Consider the following 15,864-nt stretch of genomic DNA (forward strand, 5'->3'; position numbering starts at 1 on the left):
GGGAATAAAACCCCACCCTGAACTAACTTTGTAGCCAGAAACCTGGACTGAAAGAAAAAAATGCTGCATCCTTTAAAAACTAGTTGTGGTTTTAATGGCAAGTACAGTGTGCAATAGTCGAAAATATGAGTGGTTTTGTGAGCTCCTTTAACTGTAGAAATGTAGTCACATAATATTTAATTAGGATTATAAAGGAACAAAGAGTGTGCCATTGTGTAGGACAATTGAGGCCTTTCTGAAGGATAGTATTTATCAGGAGATATTTGTCATAGGCATGTGTTGTGTGTTACACTGTGATTGCTTTGATCAATTTCAGTCTGAGTCTGTCCCACACTATGCCTAAGTACAGTGTAAAACTACTCCTAATAAATATGTATCAGTTGTATCCGGTTACCACGTGCACAGTTTATAAAATATTATGATTATTGTTTTGCCATTACATATAGATGTGCACTATATATTTCATGTCAAACGCTAATATACATGCATTCCACAATTTGTAGCTCAGTGTTTTTGTGTTTGGCTTGATGTCTTCAGTCATTTAAATAGCAGTCCTGCTAGCCTTGGGAATTAGAGAAGGTTGTGGTTTTGGGGAAAATGGTAACAGTATTTAATTTTTGTAGGTTGTTGATACTATTTTGGAATCTGGGAAGAACATGTCCAAGGAAGAGAAGAAGGCAGAGCGTTGCCCCCTGCTGTACGAGTGGCACAGGAAGCAGTACGTTGGTGCCGCCCATGGCCTTGCAGGCATATACTACACTCTGATGCAGGTGTGTGCATTTTGTCCCTCTCCTGTACATTAGTCTTCATCTCCACAGTAAAAGTCTTACCACATGGTGTTGTGCTGTGAATCAGACAGATTCATGTATTTTTCTGCTTTTCCCAGATGGAGACCCATAGACATGCTGTGCTTAATAGAAAGCACTGAGTTAAATGTGTATCAGCCATAATAAATTACTGTGCATCAGAAAATATCAGTAAACATATAAAGATAACACCAGTTAAAAGTTAAAACAAAAAAAAATAAAAAATTACAGAAACAGTTTGAAAGGAAAACTGCGATATATGGTTCCATTGCAAGCTCAACAAGTATTATTTCATATTAAACAACCTCTGGTAATTAGACACCTATGGATTATTGCTCATGATACAGATTCCCTTGAGATGCACAAATTATTCAGACACCTCTCTATTAATAGAAGCACTGTTACAATGGTAGTTGATCGGCTTTCCATGGGTTTGTGTGGCGTTTGCTAGAATTCGCAGAGAGCGCCATCTGGTGTTCAAACATGATCAATTATGAGTTTATACTACCTAGCCTAGCTTTAATGACTAAAGGCTTTCATTTCTTGTGCAATGTGCATGTCAGGGCATTTAATACACAAAGGACTTGTTTCATTGACCCAGATTAGCAGTAGTCTTGCACTACCCTCTACTGTTTTAGATAGGGTAGTCTAAAACTACTGCTAATCAAGGTCTGAGAAACCAGCTGAAAGAGAGTTAAAACGTCATAATCAAGACCCTCTTAGCTGAAAGACATGTTCAAGTTGACCCCTGCAAGTGACAAGGAGCAGGCCAGGTTTTAAGCAGTACATAAGCTATTATCAGGATCCATGCAGCTGAATTAATAGTATATGACACCTGCAGTGCATCAAACCACAAATTAAACCATAGATTTTTGTACAGTCCACAAGGGAGAACAAATAGCATGGCGACGATCCAGTCCCCCTGTTGTTTTTTTTAATTATAACTAGAAGCCCACAATAGAAGGCTATGAAATTGGAAATGAACAGGCAATGTTGAAATAGTTTTTACATGACTTCAAAAGTGAAATGGAAGAAGCAGTAAGAGCAGTGCCTTTACAGAGATATTTCAACTGGCTATTTGAAGTTACCATTCTGTACATCTATATTTTATTGAGAATCTTATGTGATGTGATGTGCTCCTCTGTGATGCCTAATGATGGCCCAATGCCCTGATGTATGATGCAATCAGTTTCAAAATGTACTTTATATTTTTTTTTTTCTCCTTTTCCTCCCCCTCTACCACCACTATATTTTTCTCACCTACTGTAACACACACACAAAATATATGTCCACTACGAAAGCAAATCACGGGAACCTTTCTCTATTGCAAATGGCATAATGCAGATGTAGCCTTCATAGAATGTTCTAGATTTATGAATGACTGACACCTACATGTTTTTGGTTTTTATGTATATATCTAAAAAAAAATCCTGTTATGTCTACCTGACTTCATGTCCTGATTGCATCTCCAGCCAGGGGCAAAGGTGAATCAAGAGGTGCTGACTGAGCTGGTGAGGCCAAGCATTGACTACGTACGCCACAAAAAGTTTAGATCCGGGAACTACCCATCATCCCTCAGCAATGAATCGGATCGCCTTGTGCACTGGTGCCATGGGGCTCCGGGAGTCATCCACATGCTGTTACAAGCATACAGGGTGAGAAAGAAAGACTCTAGAGGAATATGGACCTTTAATGTATGTAAATACACTGGTGTGTAAAACTCAAAAGAGGAGATATCCCTCAAAACATCTTAAAGGAATGTCAAGACAATTGTTATGTATATACAGCTCTGGAAAAAATTAAGAGACCACTCCAAGTTCAGAAATCAATGTTAAGTGGTCTTAATTTTTTTCCAGAGCTGTATATTATGAATACACATAAAAAGGAAAATTATAGGATTTTTTTTCAAGCTTGTAAGCAACGGGGCCTTTCTCTCCAAGCACTTGTTTGTTTCGATGGTAATTAGACTGCAGTCCAACGGTAACACAATTATTCTAGGTTTTCATCAACAGTTTTAAAAAATATGCTTGTTCCTTAACATATGGACACCAGTGAAGAAGGATATTTGAAGGATACATGATTCAAATGCACAATCCAGGAAATATTTTTACATTTTTCACTTTGTTTTCTAATAAAGACTAATTTATTAAGAAAATAAATAAGCAAAGAAAGCAAATACTACCCTGAAGATGAGCTGCGTGTGATCTCTGTATAACTTTTATGTTCATGTTTACGTTCAAAAGAGCGAGGAATTTATTTAAAGATGTCATAGGTTTCAATGTAAAGTCTACTGACACAGCAAACCATGCTAATCAAGATGTTGCTGTAACGTAAATGCACACACATTTACGTACAAAAATAAAACTAATGGAATCCGTCAATTATTAACACACTTAGATTTTTTTTTTCATAATGGACTTGTCTGCTTGTGAATGCTAAAAATAAATTTCCACTCATAGCCAACCTGTCCTGTGAGAGTAGCGGCTTGTTAATGTATGTGGACAGGGGGAATACACACATTTCAAAATATCCGAACACATTTTCGACCTAGTTTGAAGTTAAACAAAGTCACCAGCTGTCACAGGGCCCAAAACCCTGTTGATTTCGGCCTCTGGCTCTTGTTACGTCCTTGAGGTCTGATAGGCTTGTGATTTACAGGCTGCCTGGACTATCCACTACATATCGGGATGGAAACTGATAGGAAAGGACAGGGTTCTGTTTAAAAGGACAGTCTTACATTGCCTTTAAGAACATAAGAAAGTTTACAAATGAGAGGAGGCCATTCGACCTATCGTGCTCGTTTGGTGTCCATTAATAACTGAGTGATCCAAGGATCCTATCCAGTCTATTTTTAAATGTTCAGCTTCAACCACATCGCTGGGGAGTTTGTTGAGATTGTGACGACTCTCTGTGTGAAGAAGTGTCTCCTGTTTTCCGTCTTGAATGCCTTGAAGCCCAATTTCCATTTGTGTCCCCGGGTCCGTGTGTCCCTGCTGATCTGGAAAAGCTCCTCTGGTTTGATGTGGTCGATGCCTTTCATGATTTTGAAGACTTGAGTCAAGTCCCCACATAGTCTCCTCTGTTCCAGGGTGAAAAGGTTCAGTTCCTCAGTCACTCAGTAGGACATTCCCTTCAGACCTGGAATAAGTCTGGTTGCTCTCCTCCTGACTATCTCCAAGAATATGGCTTTCATCAAGATGCTCCTCTATTTTCTGTCTAATCATTTGTTTCCAACATTTTACAGGTGATGCAGGTGAGACTGATTGGTCTGTAACTTCCTGGCTCAGTTTTGTCCCCTTTCTTGTGGATTGGTATGACATTTGCTGTCTTCCAGTCAGTTGGCACATCCCCTTCTTTTGTAAAAGCCTCTTTGAAATACTCATTTAGAACATTTGCCACATCTTGTTAGTTTTCTAAGATACTTCAATTTTTGTCCTTTATCTGTTTCACTTCCTCCTTTATTGACCTCTTGCTGTTGTAGTATTGAAAAAAGTATTTGCATTAGTTTTAGCTACAAGAGCTATGTTTCTTTCTAATCCCTTCTTTGCTTTCCTGATCCCTTTCGTAAGATCTCTTTGCAGTTTGACATATTCTTTGTATTTAGTTTCGTCTCCATCCCTTTACAAAGATTATATTTCAGAGGGGACAATATTTAATTTTTAATAGTTGGAATTTATAATAATAAATATTCGTAGTGGTGTTTTTCAATATTTCATCACAAACGTTAATGACAAAATAAAGACAAATCTGTCAGTCTGCCAAACTGACCTTTCAATATCAATGGGAGAATAAATCCACTGTTAATACCATGAATCTGCTGCATCTGTCCTTGCTTTGATACTTGTAATACGAATATACTGAGCTTCCTGAAAATAAATGCTAAATGTAAGCTTTTTTGAAAGTACAGTTTTAGGCAACCAGCCCAATAACATATATTTTAAAACCCAAAAGTGTGGTTCGAACGCCAAATTACCAGAAGTAGCCCTTTGCAAATTAAATTGGCAATTCATACTGACATCTAGTGGTGTGAATGTATCATCTTTCAGTTTATGACTGTAAACCTTTTGCTTCGTGTTGTACAGTATCAGCAAACACATACATGGTTTATGTTTTGTTTTCTATCAAAAGTAAGACCTGCCCATTATATTATACATAATTTGAACATATAATTGAAATAGAGAACAAATATTTTCTCTTTAGATTTCAATCCCAATTCACAGCAGCAACTGTGAAGTATAACACACTTTCCAACTTCACACCCCTTTCACACTACTAATACGTACATACTAATACGTACACATTCACAAAGTGCGTTACAGTTTTAGATTTTGCATTTCTGGTAGTTCTGAATTTAGATCTGCTCCTTTGGTAACTGTAGCTACTAGGGAGGTGTACCTGGGATTTCAAATCAATTTTAGATAGTAAATATTTAACGGTTTGTTCCCAGAGTTCTTCACTTCTTGGGAAAATAACCAGTACAGCCATAAATAATAAACCTGTCGTACTGTGATTGAACTCAGACTTGAATCATTGTAGAAGAGCGAGAGATGGAAATGTAGGTACATAAGCATTTAGTTCAATTTATGGACAATTTAGGTTACAAATTAAACCGGTCCGTCCATAGAACATACATATATAAAGCGAATAGATGTAAGTAAGCAGATGGCTGAATATGGAAACGGGATCCGTTTCTTCCGGACCACTTGGCATCGCGCTTAATATGTGTGACTAAATAATACAGTACAGTCCTCCCTCATAAGAACTCCAAGTCTGGGGCAGGCATTGAAATGATCTGTGAACACAGGGGGTGATATAATGAGGGTTGGTATAGAGAGATGCAATGGTACAAGGAAGAAGTTTACAGCAGCTGTAACTGATCAAGAGGGGAAATTGCTGATCTGGCGGGGTGGTGCTAATTCTGCGTGTGTGTCTTTTCCCTGCCCAGCTCTTCAAGGAGGAGAAGTACCTGAAGGACGCGGTGGAGTGTGGGGAAGTGACTTGGCAGCGGGGCTTGCTGCGGAAGGGCTATGGTATCTGCCATGGGACCGCAGGCAATGGCTACTCCTTCCTCTCGCTCTACAGACAGACACAGGAAAAGAAGTACCTCTACCGAGCCTGCAAGGTGAGGCCCCTGTAACAGTACAGACCGGCTTTTTGAATGCTTTCTTCAGTGACTCCATCTGAGGCCCGAAATTCGAAGAGTAGCCTAAAGAGTTTATCGATTTTACCTGGCACTGTGGATGAATCTCCAGGAAACTGATTCACCTGACGAGAGAGACAGAGGAGTCCCTCACATGACCACAGTGTTGGGGATTTTCTGTCTCTCACTCAGTGAACGGATTGGTTTTTGCCTCCACGCTGATCCATCAATACAAGGTCCTGTGGCTGTTCTTCAGTTTTAATAATCTCAGAAAACACAGTCCATATCATCTTAAGTATTAAGTATAGGACGGTGAATGTGTCTCTATTATAGATCGAACATGTGTCTTCTTTTAGGGTAGCTAGCAGAGCAAAATTATTTCGATCTTTAGTACAGAATTAAATAAACCACATAAAAATGTTTTGCCTGTATTTTTGATGGGTTTATACTTCACCCTACCTTTTGGGCCGGGGAGGGTGACTTCATAAAAGCTTATTTAGGACTTATTTAGTCTCAGCTTACAACTGTTTTTAGAAATATGCTAAATATCCTTTTAATGCTTTCTATCCATTGCACCAGGGCAGGACCCTTAAATTATTATCTCATGCCCAGCAGACTTTTAAGATCCGTAAAGGAAAGATCAATACATTAATTTGGCCCATCTCAGGATTTCGGAGGACAGTTTTCCTCAAGAGGTTGCTAGTGGAGACCAGAGGTTTTCTTTCTTTCCCAGCAGCCTCTGGGGCAGTGCAGGAGGGGTCAGTAACCCTGTCGTATAGAGCGCAGTATGATCTCGATTCCAGAAAAACCTTAATTCTGTTTCATAGATAACACTGAAGAGGAGAGCTTAGGCATGATGGCAGGGCTTTGACTTATGTTCGTCTCTTGGGACTTCTGGAAGTCAAGATATAAACTTTAACCAGCTTCTAACTCTATCAAATTGCAGTACAATATTTTCACAGTTTACAAATGTCTCACTATTATATTACTTAAAAAAAAAAAAGAAAAAAAAAAGAATAAATACATAAATTATCATGCTGGAAAGAAACAAAACAACAGCTCAGCAACTGTTTAATCACAAGGAATTTGGTGTGTGTAACTCTGGACCGCAAACATCTTAGTTTGTAATTACAAAAATCCTTCCAGCTCTGTAAAGTGTACAAACAGCATGCATACACAACACAGGATTAGAGTAACTGCAGAGATTTTCATGTTAAGAGCTTAAATGCTTTTATCCATTTTAAAGATTTTATGACCCTACATCTGAAGAAATTAGAGATAATTACTTGAATCCCTCCTGACCCCGCTTTAAAATTGAAGTAATGGCTTCAGTGTCGCCAGATTTTTATGTGGACTCCTTAAACATTTATTGCAGCCTATTTTTAACACCCAATTTGGATCACTGCAGTTCGCAGAGCAGCCCCTGCACATAATCTCGTCAGCGCCCTGTTTTACCGTTCTCGTGAACTGGGACATTAACTCGAATGATGAAAAGGTCTCTCCAGCGTTTCCCCATCTGCAGGTTGTGGTTCGCTAAAGCTGTGAAATGATCATGCCAGGATATATTTCACACCTCCTTTCTTTGCAATGCTTTCATAACACTTATATTATCACCACTGTAAATGCATTCAAATTTGTTTCAATGCCTGTAGTTTTCAATGGGCCTAGGGACCCAAAACTGCACCTAATGCATGGATTTATACTGGTTCACATTGATTCAAAGCTGTCAGAAAACAATCCTTTAACATACAGAATGTTTTCAAGTTTTCAAGTAAGTTAGAATCCAAATGAGATGTGATTAGGGACACACAATGCTGATGTTTTATTTCATATGTTGAGCTTTTATATAACTTTTAGGAATTCAGAGAACTGGTAAAAATACAAAATACGAGGGTGTATCTGTCTCCACATCTGTGGACCCAATGCTTGATCTCTCTGCTTGGCAGCCTATAAATAGGTGTTTTGTTGTCTGTAGTTTACCTGATTTAACCCAATTGTTCCCCTACCAAGTCCTTTTTTTTTCTTAATTTGGGTAAAACCCAAAATATCCTAAAAAGGCAGATTATTTACATTAGTGAAAGCATTCGTATTGGTCTGTGATTCCAAAATAACAGTAAAGGACTGTGGTCAGTGAATTGACCTACCTGTTAGAAATATATGGATGTTTGATTTTTCAATGATTAGAGCAATACTGCTTTAAGCTTTTTCCTTCTCCTCAGTTATTTGTTACCAACACTGGGGTGAAGAAATTAGGATGTTTTGATCTCTATGTTCTGTTTGCAGTTTCTGGAGATTGGATCAGATACATTAATCTAAATTGTATTTTGTTCATGTTAGCAATTTAAAACAGACATTTAAAAATGTGTATTTTCTTGTATATTCAAAGTAAGTTGTAACCTCAGTGACTGTTTTTCATTGGCACCTTCTAAATAAACCTTGGTTAAAATACTTAATTTGTTTGTGAATCTTAAAAATAATAGTGTTTATTGAGATGCATGTTTGAAAGTCTTTTTTCAGGGGTGAAACGTGGTAATGTAGGAGGATACAGGAACAAAGCAGAGGCAGCTGACAAATTGAGAGCGCCACTGTACTTTATTATTTTTTAAGCATTTGTTAATTTGTTTCTAACTAGTTCAATTTTTTCCAACTCCAATTTGAAAGATGTTTTATGTTGACTCATTACAAATTGTTTTGTTTGGGCTGAACCTTGGTACCATTTTCACATCCTTCCAGTTTTCTACAAACATGATTAGTTCAAATATTAACAGTGTTAGATAATGTATCCTTTTTAAACAGATTGGTCTCCTGCCAAAATATATCTACTGCTGGAATGGGAGCAGTGGCAAAAAGTTTACTGAAGCTGTAAGACAGAATAATGAATTTAGTTATATTGTCTTTTTGAAAAGTCTACAGGCATGAAAGGATGAGTTTTTTTTTTTTTTTTGCTTTGTGCCATTCTGTAGTAAATGTTTCTAATAGCAGAAGACGGTATATAGCCTTGAATTCTTCCTTCGTCCAATCCGAAACCGAACACGTAATGGGGTTTGTAGTAGCTCTCTTATTTTAGAAGGAAAACGTTGTACAGCACCCTTCTACTTCGACAGCATGTGGTAATGTTTGTTTGGTTGTTTTCCCAGTTTGCAGAGTGGTGTTTGGACTATGGTACACACGGATGCCGTATTCCAGACAGACCGTACTCGCTGTTTGAAGGTAAGATCCTGTTTAATCATTTCAGTCCATGTTGTCTGTGAGAGGCATTTTCTTTTTCTGCAATCACCATAACAAATTCCCAGAGCCAATTTGCTGAATTAATGTAATTGCCGAGACCCATTACCGGTGCCAGTTCTGTATTGTCTGGCAGCCGTCTCAAGCTGTTTGTGTCTTAGCGAATGCAATTGGTTAACATTAAAGTATTCTTTGCCGTGTGAAAATGTTCTGAATTCTTTTTTTTTTTTTTAAGCCTGTATTATGTTAAACAGAGCAGCAGACTGGTGACAAAATGTGATACTTACAGTGTTCCCAGAGTCGTGCTATTTGTAATTGAAGAGGGTGTTTTTTAGAAAGATGGATCAAAAGAGTGTCCTGATTATTACACATCCTTTTTCACCCTTTTTTCATTTAATTTACAAAATACGCAAATGGTCTCATATATTTCAGGTAAGATGGAAGTTAATTAACTAACAGTTACTAATGATCAAAATTATAACCTGTTTATATATTTACCTTTACAACCAGTGTTTAATGTACGATATATGAGAACAGAAGTGTGGCCATCTGTTCAAAAGGCAGGCAGTCTTTGGCTCAGCATGTTGAATTCTTTCACAGGGTCTCTGGTTCAGGTCAAGATGTGCTCACTTATTGACTTATTCCATTATTGGCTCATGGGTATACAGCTTATCATAAATACTCTTATATACCACACAGCTAGCTGAAGGTGGCCAAACTTTATTTCCTGCAGCTGGATTTTTATTTACAATACCATCATCAAAGGATTTAGTTACAAAGGATGACGTTAAAAATCCCCAAAACGCAATATTTGAATTCCCTAAACCGAAAATGTCTTGCATTTGCATGAAAATCAAAACCACTGAACTGATGAATTCTAAAACCTCTTCCTTTTGAAGAAATTCTGAAAACCAAATATCACTGAACAGTGAGGCTGCCTTGCGTCTAATTGTCTGTTTAGTTCATCACAACACTTTGAAGATGAGCATAAAATGACACTGAAGAGTAATTACCTGTCTTAAATCCTTAAAATAAGCTGCTTGATATTTTTTTTTTCACCTTTCTTATGTGCAGTAAAACGTCACTGCTCTAAATAGTTGCCACCTTACTTCCACATCAGTGTTACCGTGGAAACCGCCTGCTTCACACGGCTCTTGCTGCGTTTTCAGCTGTAATTGGTGGACATTTCCGGTTGTGTGCCTGTGTGAGAGTCATACTGACAATCCTTAGAGAGCCACTGTCAATGCCCATACTGAGTATGCCCACCACCAGAAGGGTCTGTCAGGAAGGGCAAAGCACCTGTCACATGTTATGAGTCCTCCAGTCCTTCAGTTCTCAGTTGGCTGCTTGGTTGGTTGGTATTGCTTTTGAATTCTCTGTGGTTAATTATTAAGTGAGCATTAGGGACTGCAGAGTGTCTTACCACCTTTCAGTGCATCTTCACCTGTAGACCATTTTGATTTGCTCTTAAATCTTAATGATATGCATTCTAATATGGGGAGGACTTTCTCTCTTATAGGGATATAGTTACCCTTGTAATGTTGCATACAACACGACACAAAATACATACATTCGGTGCAAAATAGTCGTTAAGTGTGAGCTGCCCACCGTTCTCAAAATCGGGTTGCATTGTAGAAATCGTGTAGTGTGCAACCACAGCTTGTTTGTAAAACCATTATTTATTTTTTAGAAAAACAAATTTATATATGGGATGTTTTACTGTAAGAAGTATAAAACCCTTACTGACTGAATACCTTTCACTGAAGCCTTCTATGAGACCTGTTTCAATAGTTTGCTAATTGCACTCCAAGCAGTTGCATGTGAACAAGTGTTTTTTTTTTTTTGTCTGATAAACTAGAGTGCTCCAAGATAAGAAAGCATCTTTTTAAAAATAAAATAATTTGACATACTCAAAACTAAAGAGCATCTCAGAACCTGAACACTTTCATCTTGTTGAGTGGTAAATGTTTGATTCAAAACTTTGTAGAATTTGTATTCAATTGTAATTGCTATTACAGATTCAAATTTTTTAAATGAATGTGGATTAAAAAAAAAAAAGAAAATGCTGTAAAATGACTTTGTCATTAAACAAACATTGTATTGTGAAAAAAAGTGACAGAAGTGCTTTTGGGTTAACAAGCAGATTACAATTTTCAAACAAGGATTTTTTTCTTTGGAACATTTATTTTGTATTTATTACTCTGACATTCATGTGAGACATTCTTGTTTGTGTGATTAAACACCTGTATTCTGGTTACAGTTTGGCACGTTTATCTTAACTGTTTTTTATGTTGCTATTGTCAGTCTAGACAGTATTGTTACTTAATTACTTTTTCTGAGGTAATTTGAAAACGCGTATTAATTGAGCAAGGCTTAATGTCATAGAAACCCTTGGATTTATGAAGATTTCCAGTTATATTAGACTAATGGACTCATTATTTTCTTATTATGCCATACAAGGAACATATATTTTATATTATTTAATATGTTTCTTTGCTTGCAGGTATGGCCGGAGCCATTCACTATCTCTCAGATTTGTTAAAACCAGAAACATCTCGCTTCCCAGCATTTGACCTTTGACAGAGAAGTTACTTTACATCCAAAGTTCACAGAAAAGCGTCACCCGGCGCATGATTGTGGGAATGCATCTGGGACTGTTTTAGTGCCTCAACTCCCACAGTCAAACACTAAACTCTTTAGTCTGGATTACAAGATATTGCAGCAAAGTAACATTTGCTCAGAAGAAGCCTTCAGCCTATAACTCTAAGCATTGCTGGAAGTCCAGGTAACTGGGAGTCTTAACCTGACCCACTTGCAAGTTTGAAGTGGGGATCTTTAGCATCTGCATGCTTCTACAAATGTCTTGTTCCTGTTCGTTTGGAGTCCCCTTGTTTAATGTGATGCTCTTGTCCCGACCTGTTTGATTGTTGTCTTTTTGTGCATGGGGGAAGCACAACATATGTGGTGTTGGAATGTGCCAATGTAAGGGCTTTGCAAAAAAATGATGTCTCAAATAATAACCGTAAAATACGACAAAGTGGACAATGTCCTGAGTTCAGGACATTGGTTAAATAAATACATTGATCCAGTAATTTGACTCTAAAGGACTAGCCTACTGATTAGTGTTTATATAAAAAATAGTATATTAACATTTTTTTTTTTTTTTTAAATAGGTGTGGTTTGTTTGCTTTATTGCATTCCAGAGCTTACCTTTTAATGATTGAGAATTATATAGTGTCCAGCATCCGAAGCTGTCTGAATCAGTTGCTTCTAGGGGCTAGACTGTGTTGAAAGCCTTATCCCGTAACTATATATATAGGCTGCATGCATGCCTATTTTTGGAGGTTTGATATGTTGTGCTTGTTAATGTAGGGGATCAGCTATGCATGCATGTCCTTGTCGACAGTGTGATTGAGCTTATTAATCACCTTGGCTGAAGCTGTTGTTCAGATTTATTCAATAAATTGAGAATAATTAATAATCTGTATTCTCAAACATCTGCTCGAACTGCAGACGTGCAGAATGTGTCACAGTGGTGTTGGAGACGGCAAGAGACACCTACATTTCGACACCTAAAATTACCTATGAAAAGGGGACTTACGAAAGACTTGTTGAAGTGCATTTGATTTGGTAAAGTGATATGAAACTGTCCACCATCCCCTCCTAGCAAAAGCAAACCTGCGATATTACGGCTGAAAGTGGCTTTTTTTTTTTATACCAGGTTATTTCAAAGGTTTTATTTTTGGGTTTGTTTATGTACCAGCAAAGCATTTACAGCAGCTAGCAGTACAAAGTGTCACATTGTGTCACAATGAGATGTGATGTCCAGCATCTTCTACATCAGTGGTCCCCAACCCTGGACCTGGAGGACCCCCTACCCTGCTGGTTTTGTTCCAACCCAGCTCTAAATTACTTAATTGAACTAATCATTCCCTAAATCAGAACCTTTCAATTATTTGAAACTGTTGGGGTTTAAGGTTAAGTATAGAATTGTATGTATAACTTATTAAAGAACCGACTGTTTTATTACACAATTTACATAGATTGTTACTTAATTAAGGTTCAATTAAGTAATTGAGAGCTCTGCTGGAACAAAAACCAGCAGGGTAGGGGACAAGGACCAGGGTTGGGAACCATTGTTCCACATCCTGTAACAAATAGGGCTGTAGCCGACGAGATCAGATTTTGTACAAACACACCTGTGGCTATTTAATGTTCTTTCAAATGCTGTAAGTATTTATTTATTTGTTTGTTTGTTTATTTTTTTTATTTGTTAAATCCAAGGTGTGCAGTGGATATGTTGCATACATAGATGGCATTTCAGTGCTCACCCCATTTTAACTGATTCTATCATGCGTGCTTGTGTGTGTGTTCAGCAGGAGGGTTGGTTTAAGGAAATGGGCGTTAACTGCCTTCTGTGAGTCCTCCTCACGTAGAATAGTGCAAATAACTGATTTAGACCAGTTCAGGACACAATAAAGCAAACTGCACTCAATCTTAGTATAAATAAGGAAATATCAATGTTAATCTTATTTTTTTATTATCAATTAGGTGATACAGCTCCTTTGTCCTTTAATGATTTTGTTTAAAAACAAACAATATCCTTTATACTATAACAAATGTGTTGAGACACATTTATTTTTTCCTCTCTCCATGTTTTAAATCTACAATAAATTGTGCTATTTATAACTTTACAGTGTTTAACAGAAGGCAGAAGTCCTGGTCTTCTTCCAAGTTGTATTTCCCAAAGAAAAAAATCTGCTAACAACTTTTCTGACACCTTGTAAAAAGTATATGCACACTGAACCAGTTTCTTCTGTACTTCTGCCTGCTCATGGTATTCATTTATGTTGTCTTTTCCTAGGGTGTACGTAGCTAAAATGTAAATTGTTGATAATCACAACTAAAACATACTTAATGTAACATACATCATGCAATAAAATGTTTTTCTTAAAAAATAAATAAAAAAGACATCTGAATGTAAGCAAAATGCTTTATTATCAGTTTGCTAACATCAGTAGTCTAGATGTCCCAAATCGGGAAAGACCAGGAGCACTTTCTGCTTAGTCTTGGGAACTTGGAGCTATCATGCATCTGATTTCCTTTTCTCTTCCTCTACATAAAACTTAATGAAGACAAGAGAAACATTTTGTTCAGAAACATTGGGCAGTGAAAACAAAGTTCCATCTTTGACGAAAGACAGGCCTTGCCTACTATTATAACAGTTCTCAGTTTTTAACACGTGTATTAATAGCATGTGGAGAACTTCCATTTTTTAGTAGCTTAATATATCTTAAAATGACCTTGGCAATTGGTAGGTTATGTATGTCCATGTTAATCAAAGGCTATGTCTGTCATTTGTTTAAAAAGTAACCTAGTTTTTTGTAGTTATGGATGAAATGTATTTTCTTGTCATTTTTGTTGTATCAAGAAATGAACTTGGCGTGTTTCCGTGGTGCACAGTTTGTCTTCCTGCATCACTCGTCCATTTGGGGTTTGAGTAAATGTATTTGTTATGAAGTTAAATTGTACCATCTTGCAAGCTCAGTCATGTATCTCAATGTGTTCATTCTTGGTTCTCTTTCATTAACCTTTCCTCCTTCCCACTACTGTTACATGGTCTCTGTTGGCCTAAGAATCGACTCATTCTTAGCATTGGCTGTTGAGGTCTTCCAACATAGAAAAAAACAAAAACATGATTACTTTCCACTGAGATAAGTGTACTTAGTGTCAGAGGTGTCAACAAGTCATTATTTTGCAAGTCCAAGTAAGTCCCAAGTCATTTATATATATACACTCACCTAAAGGATTATTAGGAACACCTGTTCAATTTCTCATTAATGCAATTATCTAACCAACCAATCACATGGCAGTTGCTTCAATGCATTTAGGGGTGTGGTCCTGGTCAAGACAATCTCCTGAACTCCAAACTGAATGTCTGAATGGGAAAGAAAGGTGATTTAAGCAATTTTGAGCGTGGCATGGTTGTTGGTGCCAGACGGGCCGGTCTGAGTATTTCACAATCTGCTCAGTTACTGGGATTTTCACGCACAACCATTTCTAGGGTTTACAAAGAATGGTATGAAAAGGGAAAAACATCCAGTATGCGGCAGTCCTGTGGGCGAAAATGCCTTGTTGATGCTAGAGGTCAGAGGAGAATGGGCCGACTGATTCAAGCTGATAGAAGAGCAACTTTGACTGAAATAAGCACTCGTTACAACCGAGGTATGCAGCAAAGCATTTGTGAAGCCACAACACGTACAACCTTGAGGCGGATGGGCTACAACAGCAGAAGACCCCACCGGGTACCACTCATCTCCACTACAAATAGGAAAAAGAGGCTACAATTTGCACAAGCTCACCAAAATTGGACAGTTGAAGACTGGAAAAATGTTGCCTGGTCTGATGAGTCTCGATTTCTGTTGAGACATTCAGATGGTAGAGTCAGAATTTGGCGTAAACAGAATGAGAACATGGATCCATCATGCCTTGTTACCACTGTGCAGGCTGGTGGTGGTGGTGTAATGGTGTGGGGGATGTTTTCTTGGCACACTTTAGGCCCCTTAGTGCCAATTGGGCATCGTTTAAATGCTACGGCCTACCTGAGCATTGTTTCTGACCATGTCCATCCCTTTATGATCCTCTGATGGCTACTTCCAGCAGGATAATGCACCATGTCACAAAGGTCGAATC

The 15,864-nt window shown here is 37.7% G+C and overlaps 1 protein-coding gene across 1 annotated transcript in view; it reads left to right on the forward strand.

Annotated features, from left to right (window-relative positions):
• lancl2 (LanC lantibiotic synthetase component C-like 2 (bacterial)) overlaps positions 1–14,718 on the forward strand; it is a 40,994-nt gene extending 26,276 nt beyond the window's left edge. The window contains exons 6-10 of the mRNA XM_066723367.1: positions 624–770; positions 2,279–2,461; positions 5,752–5,928; positions 9,084–9,156; positions 11,675–14,718. Coding sequence (XP_066579464.1) covers positions 624–770; positions 2,279–2,461; positions 5,752–5,928; positions 9,084–9,156; positions 11,675–11,751 — 657 coding nt within the window. The 3' untranslated portion in view covers positions 11,752–14,718. The remainder of the gene's footprint in view (positions 1–623; positions 771–2,278; positions 2,462–5,751; positions 5,929–9,083; positions 9,157–11,674) is intronic.
• Positions 14,719–15,864: the final 1,146 nt, after the last annotated feature.

Source organism: Amia ocellicauda, chromosome 2 (genome assembly GCF_036373705.1).
Source record: "Amia ocellicauda isolate fAmiCal2 chromosome 2, fAmiCal2.hap1, whole genome shotgun sequence".
NCBI classification, from domain to species: domain Eukaryota; kingdom Metazoa; phylum Chordata; class Actinopteri; order Amiiformes; family Amiidae; genus Amia; species Amia ocellicauda.